The 23,230-nt window shown below is 51.3% G+C and overlaps 1 protein-coding gene and 3 non-coding genes across 4 annotated transcripts; all 4 read right to left on the bottom strand.

The window, feature by feature from the left end:
* Nucleotides 1–4,893: 4,893 nt before the first annotated feature.
* Nucleotides 4,894–5,076, bottom strand: LOC135372922 (U2 spliceosomal RNA). The gene has a single exon (XR_010416175.1). It is a non-coding gene; the product is annotated as a U2 spliceosomal RNA (small nuclear RNA).
* An 8,510-nt stretch (nt 5,077–13,586) lies between these two features.
* On the bottom strand, nt 13,587–13,776 carry LOC135372900 (U2 spliceosomal RNA). The gene has a single exon (XR_010416162.1). It is a non-coding gene; the product is annotated as a U2 spliceosomal RNA (small nuclear RNA).
* Nucleotides 13,777–14,276: 500 nt separating this feature from the next.
* On the bottom strand, nt 14,277–16,183 carry LOC135372835 (uncharacterized). Its single transcript, XM_064606293.1, has 2 exons — nt 15,404–16,183; nt 14,277–14,600 (listed from the first exon to the last, which is right to left on the bottom strand). Exons 1-2 carry the CDS (start codon nt 16,181–16,183, stop codon nt 14,277–14,279), a joined length of 1,104 nt encoding a protein of 367 aa, XP_064462363.1.
* Nucleotides 16,184–20,091: 3,908 nt separating this feature from the next.
* LOC135372944 (U2 spliceosomal RNA) lies at nt 20,092–20,274 on the bottom strand. The gene has a single exon (XR_010416183.1). It is a non-coding gene; the product is annotated as a U2 spliceosomal RNA (small nuclear RNA).
* Nucleotides 20,275–23,230: the final 2,956 nt, after the last annotated feature.

The raw sequence follows: 23,230 nt of genomic DNA, 5'->3' as shown, positions 1-23,230 counted from the left end.
GTTGATCATCTTTTTTTTTCAATATATATAAAAAATCATGAAATTCAGGAGGTCCATATGGGACCTCCCTGTCTGAGCTAACGTGGAACCGGCCTACAATTACGTTCTGGCTAACTTTTTCAGTGACTTCCATCTTTCAACAGTCTAACTTAACTGGCAACGAGTTCCAACTTCTATCTCTGTTCCATATAACCTGTGTTAAGTGAATATTTTTTTAGTAAATAGTACATATGCTCACTGGTGGTTACATACTTTCAATGCAACACTCATTTTTTTCATTGCTGGTGAAGTGATGCATTAAAGAACCCATGTATCTTGTGACTATGATGCAATAAAGAGTTTTCTACGATGACATATTGATTTTGTTTTTAAAAATCGTGCAAATTAACTCTTGTTTGGGGGGTAGGAGGTACCAGTAAGTGTGCATTGGCTGCACCTCGGGAAATCGTTGGGGTACGATACAGGCTGCCGATAACGGACCATTAACATCCCCGTGTTGCAAACCGTATACCGGACCATGGTCGGGAGCCAACCCGGTCGGGTCGGTCGCCGCCGGCGCACCAACGTTGGTTCGTCGCGCTGTGCTGCCTGGGTTGTAATTAAAAGCACGGGGAATACCCGTAGACGTGGGAATAGCCCCACAGTATCGTAATCAGGATTGACAGTCCCAGATTATCACATTACAGTGCAGAAACCCACATTTTTAATCCGTAGACATGGGAATGGTCCCACAATACCGCTACCTAGATTGACAGTCCCACAGTATCCCATAAGTGCAAAAACCTGCGTTTTTAATGAAAAGCAAGGGGAATACCCATAGACATGCTTATAGTCCCAGGATATCGTAATCAATATTGCCAGTCCCACAGTATCCCATTACGGTGTAGAAACGCACATATTTGATGAAAAGCATGGGTAACACCCACGCACATGGGAACAGTCCCACAATATCCCATCACAATGCAGAATCCCACATATTTAACAAAAAGCATGGGTAATACCCGCATACATGGGAATAGTCCCACAGTATACCATTACAGTGCGGAATCCCACGTATTTAACAAAAACATGGGTAATACCCGCACACATGGGAATAGTCCCACAATATCCCATTACAGTGCAGAATCCCACATATTTAACAGAAAGCATGGGTAATACCCGCACACATGGGAATTGTCCCACAGTATCCCATTACAGTGCAGAATCCCACATATTTAACAGAAAGCATGGGTAATACCCGCACACATGGGAATTGTCCCACAGTATCCCATTACAGTGCAGAATCCCACATATTTAACAAAAAGCATGGGCACTACCCGCACACATGGGAATAGTCCCACAGTATCCCATCACAGTGCAGAATCCCACATATTTAACAAAAAGCATGGGTAATACCCGCCCAAATGGGAATAGTCCCACAGTATCCCATCACAGAGCAGAATACCACATATTTAACAGAAATCATGGGTAATACCCGCACACATGGGAATGGTCCCACAGTATCCCAATACAGTGCAGAATCCCACATATTTAACAAAAAGCATGGGTAATACCCGCACACATTTGAATAGTCCCACAGTGTCCCACGACAGCGCAGAAACCCATATATTTAACGAAAAGCGTGGGTAATAACCGCACATATGCGAATAGTTCCACAATATTCTAAACCAGAGAGACATTCCCACACTGTCCGTTATACTCCAGGAACCTGCATTTGAATGACAAGCATGGGTAATACCCATAGACATGGAAATTGTCCCACAATATCGTAATTAAGGTTGACGGTCAAACAGTATCCCATTACAGTGCAAAAACGCGTTTCTAAAGGAAAGCACTGGGAATAACCGTAGACTTGCTTATAGTCCCAGGATATTGTAATGACGATCGACAGTGTCACATTTTCCCATTACAGTGCAGAAACCCGAATAGCTAATGAAAAGCATGGGTAATATCCGTACACATGGAAATAGTCCCACAATATCGTAATCCATATACAGTGTCCAAGAGTATCCCATTACAATGCACAAATCCACGTTTTTAATGAAAACGATGGGTAATACTCGTAGACATGGTTATAGTCCCACAACACCGTAATCGAGATTGACAGTCCCGCAGTATCCCATTATGGTGCAGAAACCCACAATATTAGTGAAAACCATGTGCAATATGCGTACACATAGGAATTGTCCCAAAATAGACACAAAAAAAGTCATGTAGCCTACACATAGTCGCTTGGATTAAATTGCATGAGATACGGATTAAATTATGTGAAATGAGGATTGAAAATAATGAAAGGAGGATTAATTCCGATGGCAAAAGGATTAAATGCCATGACATAAGGATTAAAATGTACGACAAGAGGATTAATAACGCTGGAAAAAGCTGTAGTGCCCCCAATGGGCTATATCCACAGGGCTACCAGCGCCCCCACCGCGGCTACAGAGTCCAGGCAACCAGCGCCCCACAAGGCGAAGGACCTCTGGCGGCTGTTGGCTGCTTGGAGATGTGGGCATACGTGCTGCGCGATTTGCTGCGTTGGCCGCTTGCCAAGTGACGCCGAGCACGTTGAACACGCATACGTAAAGGATGATATTCGTATGTCGTGTTCTTGTTCCAAGTGTCGCTTCAGAGATGCTCTCTGGGAGGTCCACGCTTCGATTCTGAAGGCTCTCGAACACTCTATTTCGGTGCAGCGAAAGTGGTCAAGGAGGGAGAGGAATATGGTCATGTCGCTGTCGCTCCGTTCAGGCTGCCGATGTCCGACGGCCGCAGGTGGGCTTCCAGCGCCGTTGTCTTCGTTGCGCTCTTCCGGGTATGCAGCGCATGTCGTCCCAGGGGTCGGTGTCTTCACAGAGGATATAGAAACCGGTCCCTCCCCGCAGTGTAAAGGGCTACGGGGCCGCAGGTTGTATATAGGACTGTTTGGGCGTAACCCGCGCTGGTCGGTTGCTCTGGTCCAGTTGCGGCGAGATGATGCCTTGGCCGCGGGGATGAAGCAGGGTGGTATTCTTTAAGACGCTCGGGAAAGTGTGCTGTTAGGCGACGCCTGCTCCTCACCAGGACGTGATAACAATGTCCTGGCATCTACGTTGTCGTCCATGGCTTCAGCGTTCGCAGCAACCGTGTCCAGCAGGCTGCTCTGTGGCATACCCAAGCCTCTCTAGGCACTTGGATCTTAGCCAAGGGCGGATGGGGATGACGCGGTAATTTCCAAAAGGGGGAAACCTCCCTAGGCTGGTACTCAGCGCCCTTAGAAGGGCGGAGGAGGAGGCACCTACTTACTACCGCCTTTCTGATGAGATGTGGCTGCTCTGGACAAGAGGCAATAATCCAAGACCTGAGTAGGGTCTCCTCCTCGGCGTGGTGCTCTGCTCGCCCTGAGAAGGGCGGTACACGGCAGAGTGTACTCAGCGCCGACCAATCTTAGGCCCTTGGCAGATCGAGCTTTTCCCAAGGGGCTATTCGGCAAACCCTAACGGGCCCTTGGTACTGCACTTTGATTTTAGCCAAGGGGCCGAGAAGCGATAAATATAGCACGTCCACCTTTCGTTTCTCTCGCAGTCGCGGTACCTACCTCCGCGCGGGTTAGGTCGCGAAATTCGACATGAAGTGGTGCGTGTAAGAAGCACTATAGGATGATAATCTGACTGCATGAAATGCGCATGTTAGTGGCCGTAACTCGTGCTTTCTTGTCGCCAAAAGTAACCGCCAAAAGACCGAGAGGAGATATAGACTGCACGTCTCCCTTTCGCATCTGTCGCAGTCTCGCCTTCTACGTCCGCGCGTGGCACGTCGCCAGTTTGGGCAAAGTGGTACTATATGGGTACGGAACACTAGGGTGTTAGTGCTAATGCATCACGGCCCCCCAGTGCAATGGCCTCAATGAGCGCACGAATCAAACTATCGTCAACCGACTCAAGTGCAAAATTCAGGAACAACCCAGGATCCCTTGGCACCAGCTCCTTATGCAAGTAGTCGCCGAATACAACCGCACCCCGCACGAAGTCACCCGTTTTTCTCCATCATATTTAATGCACGGCATCCCTTCGTACGATCTGCACATCTCTGACAACATCCCGTCCCTCGCCGAAGCCCGTAGGCAAGCGGTGCGCAATTCTCTTGCCTACCATCAGAAAAACAAAGTAATCTACGACCGAAAATTTCTTCCTGCTGATTTCTCCCCGGGAGACGCCGTACTCTATGAGACCCCGTGGCACCCCAACCGTGGGAAGCTCGCTCCTGCCATGGAAAGCCCTACATCATACTTCGCCAGATTTCCCCTGTTAATTATGAAATCGACCGCTCCATCTTACCTCTTGGGCGGCTAACCGATGGTGGTGGTGGGTGGTGAAAGGGCTTGCTGTTGTCGGCCTCACGCAGGTGGGCAACGTCACGACTGACGCCCTGGGGGAATGTGCGTCCTCTACTAGGCGGCTAACCGACATCGTCCACGTTAGTAAACTACGTAGACGTAAACTAGTATAAAAGAGGGGGTGCAGCTCGCGCAATTAACATATATTCGTTCCCCGATTCAGTGATCGCTCCGTTCCTTCGTCGCATATATATATTTATATATATATACATATATATATATATATATATATATATATATATATATGATTGATTGATTAGACAGGTGGGTAGGTAGGTAGAGAGAGAGAGAGAGGGATAGAAAGAAAGAAAGAATGAATGAATGAATGAATGAATGTGTACCCTAGTGGCCAGAAAGGACGTTTTCCAGTGGTTGTCTCCAGTGTGTTCTGTATCTATGTCTGCTGTAGGTTCCCTGCTTTGCTTGGTGTTGTTTCTACGCTTCCCTGTTTTGCCTGTCGCTGGTCATCATAGCTGATGCTTATTGGGGCTGTTTCTGAATTTTCCTTTCTTTTGATTTGAGCCGGGTGGGCTACACCTGGAGGTAGTGCAATACCAGGGCAACCCTTGACAGTGCCGAGGCGAGCTTCAGACACACTGTCTCGGGCTAAAAATATGATTAATATCGTGAGTCCAAATAGGGCTCGTATCTGATATTAAGCTGATAAGAACAGAATCCGTTTATTGCATGCACTTTGACATTATTTTTGTAATGTACATCAAGAATAATAGGGGCTGTTATATATATAAAAAAAAAGAGGGTTGAAGAGGTGTGGACTATTTACAAGCTGCTTTGCTCTGGTGAGGAGCCCGTTACATGCGTGAAGTAGATGTCCCTGGTGGCCGCGATAACTTCACTGACGCACAGCTTCTTCATCAAGCGGAGATATGTCTTGGAGCAGATAGGTGCGAGGGCCTTGTCATTTTTCGGATCTCAGCTGTCAAGACTTCTGATGATGACGGCTTCTATTGTGACTCGCTGGAACCTTTGTCGGAGGTGGTCGCGTACGCTCTGGTACTTTCGTTCTTTTTCCTGTCTGGCATTGTTGAAGGCCTCCCGTCGGTTGTCGAATACTATAGTAGCATCATAGACGATTGCCTCTTCTCCCCTTGCAATAACAAGGTCTGGGCATAGTCCAGTATTGCCAACCACTTGGTTTTCGGAGATCACGGTATAGCGTGACTGTGCTGCGTCTTTCACGCGTCGGACAATCTTGTTGTGACGGGCGGTGTAGGCTGCAGAGTAGCGCATGCAGTGATTGGCCACGTGTGGTAGGGTTTCTTGTTCTGAGCCACACCTCCTGCAGCACTTGTCTCCACTGTCAAATTGGCGTGCTCCGTTCAGTGGGAGTAGGTTCAGCCGTTCGCGGTGGATGAGCGGTCGAGTGCGACACACTCGAGCACCTTTCCCTGGTTGGGTAGTGACTGGAGTTGCGTGTCCCGTGCGGACGTTAGCCCACGGTGAAGCGTTGAGACGACCTTGTTTCTTTGTCCTGGGGAGATGGTAATGTCGTCTCTTGTGAGTTCGGGTCCCTCGCTCAGGAAATTCCATGTCACGGAGAGCCGCCGAGAAGCTTTCCTCGCCTCCGTCCAGATGCTTCGCACACCTGTAGAGGGTCCGTCAAAGGCGCCGCCATCTCCAGACAGATAGGCCGCCAGGTCTGGCGCGGTATCTTTCACCTGGGCCCGTTTCGTGGCGGCGGTGTACAGGGCCTCAGATGCCAGTCCTGAAACAGCGGTGTCCGGTGATGTCAGAAGTTTGAACGCCGTGTCGATGCGGCACACGTCGCTAAGTTCCGCAGCGTGTGCATTGCCGCAGGCTCCAGCTTGAGGGCTTGGGTAGATGTATTCAGTTGCTGCGCATTTTGGCAGGTTAAGGGTTTTCTTAATGAGTGGCCGGAGAGATTCATCGAGGCGTTTCCATTCTGTTTTGTGATGAATCCCATCCGCATTGTAAAGTTTAGGCCAGGGTAGAGGAAGGTCTTTGGGGCGTCTATGCGCTGCCGCGGAGCCAGCATGGATTCCAGGAGCTTCTGGCCAAGCTCTATTGCTTCGGAAATCGTTGCTTTATCCAGCAGGAGGTTGAAGCCCACGGGGCGTCTAAGGTATCTGAAGGCTTCACCTTCATGAATGGGATGGATTGGCGTGCCGTTCACCGTGAAGTGTGTGGGCCTCAATCCCACAGGTGTCCTCCCAGTCATGTGTAGAGTGCGGCACTTGGTCGGATTTAGCATGAGTCCCAGAGTCGAGGCCATACTGTTGATCATGTCGATCCTTGTTTGGAGGTCCTCCGGTGTCGTGGCAAGGGGTGTCAGGTCGTCCGCGTCGTCCGCCAGGATGTTGTGGTCCTGACTGATTCCTTGAAAATGTCTGATGATGACATCTACCACCAAGTTGAAGAGGATGCCACTGATGGGGCATTCCGTTGCACTGGGATAGGTTCCGTTGTTCCATCAGAGCAGGCAATCGTGGCTGAGTTGTTGCTGTACAGGCTGCCGATGATGGCACAGAATCCTTCACCGGCGCCAGCGTGGCGTGCTGCCTCTGTTAGTACGTGATGTGGGACAGACCCGAAGGCGTTAGAAAAGCCCAGGAAAGCCGCGTAGTGATCTCCATTTGCTGTCCTTGCCATATCCAGCCGTTCCTGAAGGATGAAATTATGTTCCAGGACTCCATCGTATGGAAGGAATCCTTTCTGGCAGGGGGAAATGACATCATTATCCAGGGCCCAATGTAGTACACGGGAAGCGAGGCATCCGGTGAAAAGCTTGGCGATTGTTCGGATTAGGGATATGGGGCGCCAGTTGGTCACGTCGGAGCGGCTTCTTTTTTTCTGTATAGGGATGACGCGGCCGTGTTTCCAGTCTTGAGGAATCCTGCAGAACCTAATGCATGTGTTAAATACGGCCGCAAGGAATCGGCAGTCAGGATCTGCCGTCTTCCAGTGATGGTAGGTGAGTCGGTCTTCGCAAGGTGCTGTGTTCTCACACTTGCGAAGACGCTTGAGGACCTCTTCTGGCGTGAATTTATGCAGAGGGACTTCATCTTGTGCCCTCGGTCTCTGGTGGAGGATATAGATATATGCTTCCTTCTGTCTCCACGTCTCTTTGAAGTTATTTTCTACTTTGCTCACTGGTACATCGCAAGGTGTGGGCCTTCCTTGTGTAATAAGCCGCACAGCCTGCCCCGGTTCCTGCGGTACAGGGCCTGGATTTACTTAGGGTTTTCTGGATTGATTGTGCGACGTTGTCTTGCGCTTGCTTCCGGTAGCCGTACATGATGGACGACTGCTTCTGTTGCCTTTTTGAGAGTCTCCTCAAAGGAATTCCAGGTGCTTTCGTCTGCAGGCATCTGGGACAGCTCGTTGACCCTGTGCAGGTGATCCGACAACGGGTACCGAGCTTCTCGCGAGTTCACCTGAGCTGATGAGCTCGCGGCAGGGGTGGCTCCTTCTGCTTGAGTCTCACCGCATTCCTCAGTGCAACTGCGCCGGGGTGAGTATTCAGAGCTGTAGGTGAGGACACCGGTTACGTTCTCTGTCTCGTACTGGACAGCATCCAAGAAAGTAGGTTCGGATAGCAGCTCATTGGAAGTGTGACCTCTATTGGCGGTTCCTTGCGCGGAGTGTGCTGTTCCTCTCGTGTGTCTTCCAGGTGAGGCAGAGAGACATTAGTGTTCACGCAGATCGTTACTTGGGCCGTCCCACAGTCAAGTTCCTCTCTCTCTCGGCCATCAGGAGGGGCAGGGGAAGTGTCGACGCTGTCCGAGGGGGAACAATTGTCAGTCGCAGATTTGCACTTGACTCCTGGCGATCTATGGGCCTGCGATTACGTGGAGACTGGCACTGAGGGATCCAGAAGGAACGAGCTAGAGTCAGCTGGTTGCGGTGCGGTAGGTGGTGACACTTCTGGCTCTGGCAATTGTCGTGTTGCGCCGGTTAGTCGTTCCCTTGCGTCCTGCCTGCGATGGGTTGCTTCGTGGTTGTTCTTGCCCTTTGCCGTTGGGAATGTCTTGTTGCACCACGCGCACCTGTGCTTGAAGTTGGTGAGAGCGAGTGTATTGGCATCAAATGGAAGGCCGGAAGTTGGTGATCTGGCTTGCTCCAGTCCGCTGTATTGAGCAGCGATGGCTGGATGGGCGGGAGCCCAATGTCATATTGCATAGCGCGCATTCGTAGTTGATGGTGTGCACTCGGATGTTGTGTTCTGCTTCCATGTGCCTGGTGAGGGATGCACGTTGTGACGTCCACGTGGCTCACCGGAATCTATGCTAGCAGTCAGTTTCCGTGCACTTGAAATAGTCTGGTATTGGAAAGAAGACCGTAAGCATGTTCCCTTCTCTTTGGGGCTGTCGCTCGTCCATCAGGGACGGCGGGGCGTCCCCTGCTGATAGAGTCCCAAGGTCCAAGGCCCTCACGGAGGGCATAGCCGTGGAACCTTCCCCACGGTGTAAAGGGTCGTGGGGCTGCAGGTGGTGTAAAGGGCTGCAGGGGTCTATGAGGCCAGTCACAGGCGGTCGCCGGGGGCCGACAGCAATGATGCACGCAGATGTGCCCCGTCGGTGGGGGTGATGGTCGTGGGGTTTGCTGTGCCATCGGGATCTGTAGAGCTGCGGGAGGTTCCCCTGGATGGAGAAGTGCAGAGGGGTGCGTTCATGGTGCTCGTAGATACAGCGTCTATAGCAGGAGGATCCGCGGTCCACCGGCAGGCGAGTCAGGGTAGGGTCCGGGAGGGTCGAATCTGGGCAGGGCCAGAGGATGACCAGCTCCGCGTCAGGCTGCCTAAGGAGGGGGCAATGAACCAAGCCCCAAGGGGGGCCCATCCTGCGGCTGGTACTCAACGCCCTGAAAAGGGCGGTAGGTAGCAGGCCACCTACTTAGCACCACTTGAGAGGGTGGCTGCTTTGGTACGAGGGGCTATAAACCAAACCCGCAATAGGGCCTCGACCTAGGCTTGGCACCCTGATCGTCCTGAAAAGGACGGTACACAACAAGGCGTACTTGGTGCCACCACTCTCAGGCCTTTGGCGATCAAGACACTTTGATCTTAGCCAAAAGGCCGAGAGGCGATAAATATTCCACGTCCATCTTTCGCTCTAGTCGCACCTGCCTCCGCTGGTGTCACGTCGCCAAATGCAACATGATGTGGTGCGTGTAAGAAGCACTAGAATGATAGTCGGACTGCATGAAATGCGCATGTTAGTGGACGGAAGTCGTGTTTCTTTCTCCCTTGTATCCGCCAAAAGACCGAGAAGAGATATACAGGGTGTCCCAGAAAACGTGTCATTGAATTATAATAAAAAAACTACGCCACCTAGAATCATGCAATCAACAGCATTTGTTCTTATTAGGTTTTTGCCACCTCCTAATGTGAATGTCATGTACTCCAAGTTTAATTACGTAAATATTTGCGAACTGAACTCGGAAATTTGCCAAGTAAAGGTCACTTTTTTACCACACCAATATGAAGAGCGTGCCGAATTCACTCAAATTCATGATAATTCTCAGTGATATTCACGAGCTATCCCATCGGAAAAAATAGCCGAATATCATGCTTTTCGGAGCACCGGACCATAGCGCGCGATGACTTTTTGAGCGCAATCGCTCTCAGGGTGCGTTCCAAAACCTACTCGAGTCAACTCGGGAGTAGCTCTCTACCCGAAGCGCCGTTCCAAAACCGGGTCGAGTAACTCGATGACGTCACTACCTGCGTTTCAAAACAAGGTAGAGTAACGAGAGAGTTAACTCGATTCAACTCTCCTCGGAAGGCCGGTCAGGGAAGGTTCGCTCGAGTAATGACGTCATGCTTTTGTCGTGTGCTCTTTTCCGCGAAAGCGTGGTATTGACACCAGCTGAAGGTTTGTTGTGGAAAAGCCTCGACCTCCACGACGGGTTATCAATACCACGGCCGCTCGATCCCCGTAGGGAGCGAGGTTCGAGCGGCCGTGTCAATACACAACTGGGCACCGAAATGGCAACACTCTTCCGATGCGGATTGTGCGACATGGTTTCTGAGGACCAGGCGAACGCCCAAAGACATGTGAGCCGGATACATTTGTTAGGACAAAGTGAGTCTCGCTGGTGCTCCTTTCTATTTCGTCTTCATGTACGTCGCTTTGGCATTATCTATTTAGCATATGTTCACTAACAGCTGCCCTGCAATGTTTTTGTTTCACTGCCTTGTAGCCACGTGGTCCTTGTAAAGACAGAGCTCTATGTGAAACGTTCAGAACTATATTAGGAGCAAGGGCTATTACTGACCAGCATTATTATTATTGTTACGTTTGTGTACGAGTGTCCGAAATGGGATTTTAAATGGAATATTACTTTTCTTCCTTTACCTTCACAGTTGTAAGATGGTTTGTCGGTACGTTCGTGTGAACAGGTTTCAGATAAAATATGTACCATAGGCGCAGGCTAGCTGGTGCCTGGGTGGAACTTGCATAAACTCTGAGCTGTGGAAGGAAGGGACAACACGACAGAACTCTGTCACGAATTTCCCGTCTTTTCGCCCAAGCTAAGACTTCTTTCAAGGTGAATGAAACAGGAGACTTTTGCGCGCTTTGCGATACGTGTACTATCAGAATCGCTTCATCCCGCTCTGATTACGTGTTTTGTTCAAGCCGTTCTGCTCACATTCGACTCCGACGCCGCGGACATTTCCGTGCCACGACAGTACCGCCACCGCAGTTCCAGGATTCCAACCAGAAGCTTCCACCTTTTGTATTTTTCATCTTCTATCGTCATGATGGCTGCGTTCCAGAACTCACCCGGGTCGACCCGAGAGTAGGGAGTAGCTACTCTCCGCGTTCCAAAACCTACTCGATGACGTCGCGACCCCCGTTCCAAAAGCGGGTTGCCTACTCGAGAGTAGCTACCCGAGGTCGACTCGCTCTACTCCCTATCAGACGGGAGTAGGTAAAAGTAGTGACGTCAGAGCTGTCGTCTGCATTGAAATCTACGGTCGTCTGCTTTTGCTGCTGCTCGTCTCGGCAGCGTCATAGCGGACTCAGGAAAGTTCCAGTGCCAATTTTGCGACCTGGTGTTTTCTTCAGTGCAACAGGAACGGAACCATACATAAAACACACATCAGATCGTTGTATGTGAAGGTCGAAACCTGTTTCTGTGCGTTTGAGAAGTAGCTGCGGACGATAACAGCGCTACCCTTTCTCAGAACGTGCGGTAAATACCCCTAATTCATGGCGTGAATGCTTCAGGAACCCACGCAGGTGTCCTCATACCGAAGTCAACAGCGTCACACTAAAGCGAAGCAACCGACAGCGGTTCTTATGTCGCGGGGCCCTAATGTCAATGTCGTCTGCTGTCGCCATGTTGAGTATCGCAGCTACGTGTCCCAGTCGTCTGGTCACAGTGGTGTGTAGTTCGTCGTAGGCGAGCTTCGCTACTTCGGCATCCGGTGAAGTCAACAGCTTGAAGGCGTTGTCGGCACGACAAAGGTCACTAAGCTCTGCTGCTAGAGGTATGCCACACGCTCCAGCCTTTCTGCTTCCGTGCAGGTAGTCTGTTGACGCCGACTGCGGGATGTAGAGCCTCCTCTTCAGTAGTGGTCGCAAATGGTGGTCGAGCTTCTCCCAGTCTGTCTTGCCCAGAGATGGGCACCGCATCGTGAAATTGAGCCCTGGGAAGACGAATGTACGGATAGCATCGAGTCGTTGTCAGGGGGCAAGTTGAGACGTCATGATCCTGGTGGCATTTTCCATCATCTGATGAAGGTCTTTATCGTCGTGCAGTATGTTGTATCCGCTCGGTCGTCCGAGGTACTTAATGCTGTCAAACTCATTCAGGGATTCTATCACCTCGCCGTTGACGGTGAATGTTGTTTCGCGGAGGCCCACTGGTTGTCGCCCGGAGAGGTGGATGCTGCGGCACTTGTTTGCATTCATTTTAAGCCCGAGTGCCTGTGCCATGGAGGTGACTGTGCTGATACGCCTTCGCAGTGGGGCCGGGTCTCCTGCCATTGGGGCCAGGTCGTCGACGTGGGCAAGGATGTTGTGCTGCACGTCGTTTGCCTGGACCTGCCTTATAATGACATCCGTGACAAGATTGAAAAGGAGGCCGCTGAGGGGGCATCCCTGGCGAATTCCGGCTTGCACGAAAATCGCCTCGGTGGAGCTTCCTCCTGTCATGACGGTGGTGGTGTTCCCTTCATATAGGTCAGGGAACTATACCGGTGAAAACGCTTCCTGCTCTGCTGTCTGGACCGCATCGATGATGGCCTTGTGAGGGACGGACCCGAATGCATGCGCTGACATCGAGTAGGGCGACGCACAGGTCTTTCCTGCTGGTGCGGGCGGCATAAAGTCGGGTTTGGAGCGCGTAGTTGTGTTCGAACACGCCGTCATAGGGCAGAAAGCCTTTTTGGCAGCGACTCAGGACTCCTTCATCCATAATCCATTTCTTGAGACGAGTGGCCGGACATCCCGCGTACAGCTTGTTACTGGTCCTCATGAGGGTGATGGGTCGCTACACTTTGATCTTAGCCAAAAGGCCGAGAAGCGATAAATATTGCACGTCCATCTTTCGCTCTGGTCACGGTCGCGGCACCTGCCTCCGCGGGTGTCACGTCGCCAAATTCAACATGATGTGGTGCGTGTAAGAAGCACTAGAATGATAGTCGGACTGAATGAAATGCGCATGTTAGTGGACGGAACTCGTGTTGCTTTCTCCCTTGTATCTGCCAAAAGACCGAGAAGAGATATAGACTACACGTCTGTTCCTTTCGGTTCTGTCGCAGTCTCGCCTTCTACGTCCGCGCATGGCACGTCGCCAGTTTGAGCATCGTGGTATATGGGTACGGAACACTAGGGTGTTAGTACTAATGCATCACGGCCCGTGAGATAAAAATGATTGATTGGAAATTGCAAGGTAGGTAGAGAGATAGAGAGAGATAGGTAGATAGAGAGATAGAGCGATAGACAGACAGACAGACAGACAGACAGATAGACAGATAGATAGATAGATAGATAGATAGATAGATAGATTCATAGATAGATAGAATGAATGAATGAATGTGTACCCTAGTGGCAAGACAGGACATTTCCCAGTGGTTGTCTCCAGTGTGTTCTGTGTCTATGTCTGCTGTAGGTTCCCTGCTTTGCTTGGTGTTGTTTCCACGTTTCCCTCTTTTGCCTGTCTCTGGTCATCATGGCTGACGCTTATTGGTGCTCTTTCCGAATTTTTCTTTCTCTTGATTTGAGACGGGTGGGCTACACCTGGAGGTAGTGCAATACCAGGGCAACCCTTGACAGTGCCGAGGCTAGCTTCAGATACACTGTCTCGGGCCAAAAATAGGATTAATATCGTGAGTCCAAATAGGGCTCGTATCAGATATTAAGCTGATAAGAACATAATTTGTTTATTCGCTGCAGTTCTGACATTATAAGTATACTTGGGGAGGGTAATGAAATGGTACATACATATTGTAGTGAAGATAACGACACGTCAGATGACGACGATGACTCGCGCCACTCCCGCGCGGCTGTCTGAATAAACCTATTCCTACGGTCACGCCTACCTGCGCTCTTCCGCTCTACATATTTGGTGGAGGTGCGGGGCATTTATTTATTTATTTAATTATTTAAAAAGGGGGAAAAATGAAAAAAAAAAAACGGTAGGTATATATACACAGGACAAAACATACGTTTACAAAGGTGTTCTACTGAGGGGTATTTCCGGTGACATGTGTGAAGTAAATGACCCTTGTTGCTGCGATTGTATCGCTCACGCACAGTTTCTTCATAAGGCGAAGATATGTCTTCGAGCAGATGGGGGCGAGGGCGCGGTCGTTTTTCGGGTCCCAGCTTCCCAAGCTCCCGAGGATGATAGCTTCCACCCTGACTCTCTGGAATCGTTGCCTCAGATGTTCCTTCACCACCTGGTACTTCTCCTATTCTTGTCTTGCTTTCGTGAAGGCCTCTTGTCGGTTATCAAACACCATGGTGACGTCGTATATGATAGCCTCCTCTACTCTTGCAACGACGAGGTCTGGTCGCAGTCCGGTCTTGCCAACCGCCTGGTTTTCCGAGATCACGGTGTACTTCGCCTGGGCTGCCTCTTTCACCCGACGCACGATCTTGTTGTGGCGAGCAGTGTAGGCTGGGGAGTAGCGCATGCAGTCGTTGGCGACGTGTGGCAGTGTTTCTTGTTCGCCGCCGCGCCAGGCGCCCACAGCTCCCCATAGAGCCCATAGTTTGAGATAATTCAGGCAACACTGGACATGCAACCAATGAAAATGAACTATGATGCCTACCTTGCGGCCAATCAGGAGTCTCTCAGTTTGGCTCGCCTTTCGGCCCGGTACTGGCCAGTACTGGCTACCATCGGCTTTTACTTTTACTGGTTTTCATGCCCGACGCTTGTTATTCCGTATTCCAGAACAACTAGGCAAATTTTTGACAAAATACACATTTATTTGAAACATCGTACTGATTCAATAATGTGACATAAATATTCACCGTGCGTACAGAGTCCAAATCGTTGCGTTCGTTGACCAAGTTCGAACACGAAAACACACACTACTCCCAGAAGTAAGCGACGATCACAGGAGTGCACGCGATTTCACGGTTAGCATCTCCTTTCGTTGGCTGCAGTGCGAAGGTTTCAACGAAGCGGGCAATGCTTGTCGCACGGACACCGAATCCTGTCTCCGTTGTGACTGCATTTGAAAATGCGACGGCGCTCACAAGTGTTCCTCAGGCGTGAGCTGCATTCCAGTTCTGAACTCGAGAGACTGTTCGTACGTAGGATACTTGTGTTGGGAAACATCACAACATGCGCTGAGTCACTTTGACACACGAACAAATCTGGGACTTCTCTTTGAACAATGTCATCATACCGTGGTGTCAACTGACATCGTCGAGACGCGAGACGCCGCTGCCACTTCTCTTTTCGTAACTGCCCGCCAGACAGGCAGCCCGCGAAAGAATGCTCTTTTGAAACTTTGCCAACCAATAGCGGAGCGCGCAATGTCCTTCGGCCAATGAGTATCAACTATGATGCCTGACGGAGTAATACCACGTGTTTATGACGTGCAAACATTTTTTTAGAGCCGCGAAGAGGGGGAGCTGTGGGGGCCTGGCCGCGCCTCCTGCATCGCTTATCTCCGTTGTCCCAGGGTCGTGCGCCATTCAGTGGGAGCAGGTTGAGGCGGGCCCGGTGGATGAAGCGCCAGTCAGCAAAGCGCGTGAACATGCCTGTCCTGATGAAGTGAGAGCTTGATCGGTCGAGGGCGACACATTCAAGCACTTTGCCTTGGCTTGGAAGGGACCGGAGCTGGTTGTCTCGCGTGGCTGTGAGCTGGCGACGCAGGGTAGATATTACCTTATTCCGCTGCGCTGGGCCGATGGTTACTTCGCCTTTTGTCAAGTGGGGCCCTTCGTTTCTGAACTCCAACATGACCGATGTCCTCTTCGACGCTTTCCTTGCTTCCGTCCAGGTGTTTCTTACACCGCGTGAGGGCCCCTCGAAGACGCCTCCGGCCCCGGAGAGGTAGGCGGCGAGGTCAGGTGCTGTGGCGCCAGTCTGAGCGCGTCTTAATGCCGCAGTGGAGAGAGCGGAAGCTGCCAGGTTCGCGACTGCAGGATCCGGGGATGTCACAAGTTTGTATGCCGTGTCGATGAGACACAAGTCGCTCAGCTCGCCCGCGTCAGGGATACCACAGGCGCCTCCTTGGGAGCTTCCGTGGATGTAGTCTGTAGAGGCGGACTTGGGAACATGGAGTGTCCTGTTTATCAGTGGGCGCATGGCATCGTCAAGGCGTTTCCATTCCGTTTTGTTGATACACCCCATCCGCATTGCGAAATTAAGGCCGGGGCAGAGGAACGTCTTCACGGCGTCCAAGCGTTGCCATGGTGCCAGGAGCGATTCGAGGAGCTTTCGGCCGAATTCAATCGCTTCGGTTATTGTCGATCGATCCGGCACCACGTTGAAACCCACAGGGCGTCACAGGTAGTTGAAGGTTTCCTCATCCTGTATGGGAGGGATGGGGGTCCCTCGCACTGTGAAGAGTGAGTGCCGTAGGCCGACGGGATGTTTTCCTGGCATGTGCAGGGTCCTGCATTTTGACGGATTCAGTTTTAGTCCAATGCTTCCGGCGATGCACTCTACAGTGTCGATGCATGCTTGAAATGCCTCGGCTGTGTCGGCGAGGGCGGTCAGGTCATCAGCGTAGGCGAGGATGTTGTGATCCTCCTTCATCCCCTGGACCTTCCTGACGACCACGTCGACAACGAGGTTGAAGAGGAGACCACTGCTGGGACAGCCCTGTCGAATGCAAGCCTTGACGGGTATCTAGTCCGTGGTTCCATTGTGGCATACAACTGTGGCCTCGTTGTCTCGGTACAGGTCCCCGATGATATCGCAGAATGTTTGTCCAGCCCCAGCGGCGCCTGCGGCTTCTGTCAGCACGTGGTGGGGGATTGATCCGAACGCATCGGAAAAGTCTAGGAATCCCGCGTAGAGGTCCGTCTTCGTGGTTCTCGCCTGTTCTAGCCGCTCTTGGACCACAAAGTTGTGCTCGAGCAAACCGTCGTATGGCATGAAGCCTTTTTGACATTTCGATATCAACTCATTGTCCATCGCCCATTGGAGCACTCGGGATGCGAGACAGCCGGTGTACAACTTGGCGATTGTTCTTATCAGGGATATTGGACGCCAGTTGGAAATGTCCTCACGGCTTCCCTTCTTGTGTATCAGTACGACCTGGGATCTCTTCCATTGTCGGGGCACCCGACAGAATCTCATGCAGGTGTTGAAGACTGCTGCTAGGAGCCGGCAGTCGGTGTCCGCCGCCCTCCAATGGTTGTACGTAAGTCTGTCGTCCCCTAGGGCGGTGTTCTCGCACTTTTTAAGCCTTTTCAACACCTCCTCGGCTGTGAGCTTGTGGAGCGACACTTCTTCCTGTGCACGTGGCCTGTCGTGCAGCGGGCTTCTCTCAGCAGTCTGTTCGCTCCATATTTCTTGGAAGTAGTCTGCCACTTCCGCCTGCGAAAGATCACAGGGTGTGGGCTTCCTTGCGTGATGAGGCGAACGGCCTGTCGTCGGTTCCTACTGTATAAGACCTGGATTTGTTTCGGGTTTCCCGGGTTGACTGGAGGACGTGTGCGGTCTGCGGCTTCGAGGAGTCGCACATGACGTGTAACAGCTTCATCAGCCTGGGTGAGAATTTCCTCGAACTCCCTCCAGGTTTCTTCATTTTCCGGTTTTCTGGTCAGGTGTTGAATGTTTTTGAGGTGCTCAGCTAAGGGGTAGCGGCTGTCTGCAGTGTTGCACTGACGGTCGGTGGTTTCTTCAGCGCCATCTATCTTTTGTCTGGCACTGTCCGCGTCTCCTCCACCTGGCTGAGAGGCAGCGGATGGTGTTGGCTGTGGTGAGTCCTGAATCCGTTCACCGGGGGAGGGTGGCATGGTGACCTCGTCCTGGCTTGCAGCATTTGGTGGGAGTAGTTCCGCTATGATTTCCGCGTTGCGTGTCATTGGATCGCTCAGTGCGTCACCTGCTTCTTCCTCGGATGGCGCATCGGGGAATGTGTGTAGTGGGTTAGGGGAGCCTTGTTCCGAGTGGGGATAGCTGTCGTGCTCGCTGTGGCCAGGGGGCACCGAGCAGTGGACCTTGGCGTCATTGGCGGTCTGGTATGTCTCTGTGGCAGAGATCTCCTCACAGGGAGGATGTATGGCGCAGTTCGAAGATCTTCGACTAGTGGTCAGGCGCTCACGGGCTTCTTGGCGTCGGTGTGTGCTTTCGTGGTTATCTCGCCCCTTTCGTAACGGAAAGCTGAGACCACAGCGGCTGCATTTGAAGGCGAAGGGCTTCGGACGGCTGCTGACTGCCGTGAGTTGATGGTGGTGTGTCGATGCAAGGTGGAGAAGAACGAGAGGAAGGAAGAGGAGGGTAGCTCACGCGGAGCGGACTGACATTCGAGGCATTCGGTTTCGGACATTGGTCCAGGACAGTTGTGCTAGATGTCAATAAAGACATAACAGATTGGCGCAGCCGGCAGATGGGGACACACGTGCTGTGCTATTTGCTGCGTTGGCCGTTTGCCTAGTGTTCCTGAGCACGATGAGCACGCATACGCGAAAGATGCTATGCGTATCCCCTGTTCCAGCTCCACATGTCACTTCAGGGATGTTCTCTGGGAGGTTCTGAAGGGTCTTGAACATTCCGTTTCGGTGCAGCGAAAGTAGTCGGGTAGGGGAAAGAATACCGTCATACCGTCGGTGTCCGATGTCAGGTGTTGTGGGCGGTCTGTCAGCGTCGTTATCCTCGCTATTCCGCTCTTCTTCGCATGCCGCGGATGTGATCCCAGGGGTCGGCGTCCTCACGGAGGATGTAGAGACCTGCCCCTCCCCGTAGTGTAAAAAGCTACGGGGCTGTGGCTGTAGTGGCTCGCAGGGGAGACCGTTTGGGGTGGCTGCGGAGTACCTCGGCGTTGCAGGCAGAGGAGCGGGTGTCTCAGAGCCGTCATGTGGTTGTCCGGGGTGCGCAGCTTCTTGGGCCGGTACGGGCAGACAGGCATGTTGGCTGGCAGGCCTTCGTGGCACGGACGCCGTGGGGCGGGCGGGCTCTGGGTTGGCTGGCCTTCGTCGTCGTCGTTGCCCTCTTGGGCGGCAGAGGGAGCTCGTGTCCACGGCTTGAAGTCATCAGCTTCGCGGCGAACCGTGGTCGGGAAGCGCCTCTACAGAGGCATGGGCAGCGGGGGCATGGTCTCAAGGTGGCCATCCCCGGGTCAGGCTGCTTTAGGAGGGGGCAATGAACCACGCCTACAAGGGACCCTCCTTGAGCGAGCGCTCGACGCCCTGAAAAGGGCGGTAGCTGGCGAACCAGCTACTTAGCACAACCTGAGAGAGTGGTTGCTATAAGCAACGGGCTATAAACCAAACCCAAATATGGGCCTTGCTCTAAGCGTGACACTCACACGTCCTGAAAAGGACGGTACGCCGCGAGGGGTACTTAGTGTCATCACTCCCAGACCTTTTGGCGATCGAAAGACTACACTTTGATCTTAGCCAAAAGGCCGAAAAGCGATCTTTGCGATCACTTGAAAAGCGATCACTTTGACCTTAGCCAAAAGGCCGAGAGGCGATAAACATTGCACGTCCATCTTTTGCTCTCGTCACGGTCGCGGGACGTGCCTCCGCGGGTGTCACGTCGCCAAATTCAGCATGATGTGGTGCGTGTAAGAAGCACTAGAATGATAGTCGGACTGCGTGAAATGCGCATGTTAGTGGACGGAACTCGCGTTTCTTTCTCCCTTGTATCCGCCAAGAGACCGAGAAGAGATATAGACTGCACGTCTCTCCCTTTCGCTTCTGTCGCAGTCACGCCTTCTACGTCCGCGCGTGGCACGTCGCCAGTTTGGGCATCGTGGTATATGGGTACGGAACACTAGGGTGTTGGTACTAATGCATCACGGCCCGTGAGATAAAAATGATTGATTGGAAATTGCAAGGTAGAGAGAGAGAGAGAGAATGAGTGAGCGGGTGGGTGGGTGGGTTGGTGGCTGAGTGAGTGAGTGTCGTCGGCCAGACAGGACATTTCCCAGTGGTTGTCTCCAGTGTGTTCTGTGTCTATGTGTCTATGTCTGCTGTAGGTTCCCTGCTTTGCTTGGTGTTGTTTCTACGCTTCCCTCTTTTGCCTGTCTCTGGTCATCATGGCTGATGCTTATTGGTACTGTTTCCGAATTATTCTTTCTTTTGATTTGAGACGGGTGGGCTACACCTGGAGGTAGTGCAATACCAGGGCAACCCTTGACAGTGCCGAGGCGAGCTTCAGACACACTGTCTCGGGCCAAAAATAAGATTAATATCGTGAGTCCAAATAGGGCTCGTATCAGATATTAAGCTGATAAGAACAGATACTGTTCAGAAAATTTTATTGACAAAGGTACAATGTACATGTCACTGTTAAACCCAAGGAAACAAAAGGGAACACCAAAACCAAAGATCACCTTAGTCACATATTTACAACATCAAGTGCAACAGGTGCAACAACATGGGTTTAAAGCGTCTAGAGCATCCTACATCACAACATCTAGTACGCTAATAATCCACACACAAAAGTCATTTTATCATCAAAGTCATCATGGCAGGGAAGGAACCGACCTGAACGCCTTGCAGTTGCATGACTCATGCAGCTGGAACACCAGCTTCTTATCTCTCACCTGTACAAGTGGGGGGCACTCCCACTGTTGCACAAAACTGTTCCGTTCTGCAGCCCAAAAAAGGCAATTTATGTGCTCTTTGAAGGATTGCATGGCAGTGTTCACTATGAACCTAGTAGATGCCCACCGGCGATTCTGTGTAACGTCACGGCAGCGCACTTTCCACAACAACTGTTCAGTCAGGGCGGTTATGAGTATCCATAGTGTTTTATGTGGCGTCGTCCAGTCTCTACACGTCAACCCCGCTGGAAGTCGAAGTTTACTCCTGTTAGGCATTTCCGACCACGTTCTCCGAGCTATCCGGCATTCTCGGAAAACATGTTGGACGGTTTCCGTTTCTCCACAGTGTACGCACTCGTCTACACGAGCAATTCCAAAAGGCACGATCCTATCTCGCGTAGGGAAAACTTCCCACGCTGCCTTCCATCTCAAGTCTTGAGTTCTCCCCAGCAGCCACAATGGTGCAACTCCCGTCCAGTTGCGAGCCTGTCGGTCGTCACTTGCCTCCAATTTAAGCAATCCCGTACTCAGTTGCGCGACCGTCATCTCTTGTAGGTCAACATCTGTGTCCATAGCCTTCAATCTTTTGAAATGCTGCACCAGCTTCGCATGGTGTTGGTTGGGTGTTTCGGCCTTACAACACATTTTCCAGGCCTGGTCATCGAGGACAAACCTCCCATGGGGCCCCGTCCAGTATCTTGCAAGCGTTCCAGGCGAATCTTTAGATACAGCCATTTGAAGCAAGGTCTTCAATGCCAAAGTGCGGGCGTATACGTCGAGGTGGGCAAAACCTTTTCCTCCTTCACTGGGGGCACAGTGTAGTAGATGGCGCGCCACTAGTTCGGTCGAATTGTCCCAAAAGAAACCAAGCACAAGCGAATGAACTCTTCTTACTATCCGTTCAGGAGGAAGACATATCCGGATAAGTACCAACATCTCGTTAGGAAAACGGTTTTCACAAGGTATGCTTTTTGGTTCAAGGAGAAAGAGAACTCACAAGCTTCTCTGACGCATTCTTCGATTTCGTTTGCCTTTTCCAGCCAGTTCTTCATCTTCGGGCCATTCACATCAAAGATAATTCCTAACAGTTTTACCGTGTCACATGTGGGTATTGGACGTCACCCGCAGCAAAACTGCCCAAAGGAAGCAGCTTGCACTTTCCAATGTTCAATTCAGATCCAGAGAAGGCACTGTAATCTTGAAACAGGCGGAGTGCTGCCAGCACAGAGTCAGCGTCGAAAATCGTCAAATCATCAGCGTACGCCGCAATTTTCCATGTCACTTGACCCGGAACTGGTTGTCCCCTCACAGACGCACATCTGTCGACCATTCTTATGCACGGGTCTATGGCGATAACAAAGAGGAGGGGCGAAAAGGGACAACCCTGTCGCACTCCTCCTTTTTTGGCGACTGTTTCGCCTACTTTGGCCCCGAAGAGGAGCGTGGCGTGTTGTCTCCTGTAGGCTGTCTTGATACAGCCCGCGAAAGTCTTAGGAAAGTCGTATTTGTCGAGCAGTTCAAAGAGATAATCGTGCGTGACACTGTCAAACGCCTGTTTTTGGTCCATGGAGACGACTGCTCCTTTTGCAGTCCGAGCTTTACTGTATGCGAGCAAGTCGCGTATTCCTGACAAGGTGACATCTACACTTCTTTCTTGTACACCACACACTTGGGATGCATGCATGTATTATTGTTGGGAGAACAGTACGCAACCTGTTCGTTAGTAATGCCATCATGATCTTGTAGTCGCTGTTTAGCAGATATATTGGTCTCCAGGACGATGGGTCTGTTACAGACGAGTGACTTTTTGGAATGTGTATGACGTAGCTCTCCGTAAAATGTTCGTTCCAGTCACGGTACTTTGCTATGTTGCGATAAAACTCAAGCAGGAAAGTTCGCAGCTTCGGCCAGAACACCTTATAGAAAGAGCCTGGCAGACCATCCGGCCATCCGGTGCTGACCGAGAACGCAAATTTTTGACGACAATGTCCAGTTCATCTGCCGTAATGGGGTTCTCAAGCATTTCCTTGTCCTCCTGTGAAAGCTTCGGCAGCAAAGCCTCCACATCATCGGGGATTACAGCAGCAGACACTGATGCGAAGTGTTCAGTAGCATACCGATAGAAGTTTTGTTGATTTTCTTCGGATATATCTTCGAGGTCGCTAGCTTCGTTTTGACTGGTTCGCACCCGTGACCGTCTCAGGAAGCGCATCACTTCCGCACCGCCTACGCACTGCGATTCTGCATGTTCCAGCTTCGCCGTCATCGTCGATGTCCGTAATAACTCCATGTATTGAAACTTCAGCTGTTTCAACGCCGTCTGTGTCATTTCGCAGTTCTTGTTCCCTCTCCGAACGATGCGAATTTTCTTTGCAATGTCTTGGAGTTCTTTAGTACGTTGCTTCGCTTTGTTTTTCCCAAGATCAGTGAAAAGGTTACGCAGATCATCCTTAATTCCTAACCAGCTCTGAAGGGATGTCATAGTTCCTCTTAGACGATTGTCCAGACAATTGTTAACTACTGCGACTATATCTTGTTCACATAAAAGTCCATGTGAAAGCCTCCAAGGTCTAACTCCAATAGAGTGTGCACCGAAAATGTTAAAGGAAGCCACCACGGCTCGATGGTCCGAAACATATAATCCAGTAATCGAAGTTGCAAAAACTTCGCAGTCTCGAGCA

Source organism: Ornithodoros turicata, unplaced genomic scaffold, assembly GCF_037126465.1.
Source record: "Ornithodoros turicata isolate Travis unplaced genomic scaffold, ASM3712646v1 Chromosome17, whole genome shotgun sequence".
In the NCBI taxonomy this organism is placed as follows: domain Eukaryota; kingdom Metazoa; phylum Arthropoda; class Arachnida; order Ixodida; family Argasidae; genus Ornithodoros; species Ornithodoros turicata.
The sequence above is the reverse complement of the archived record's forward strand: the minus strand, read 5'-3'. Positions and strand labels throughout refer to the sequence as shown.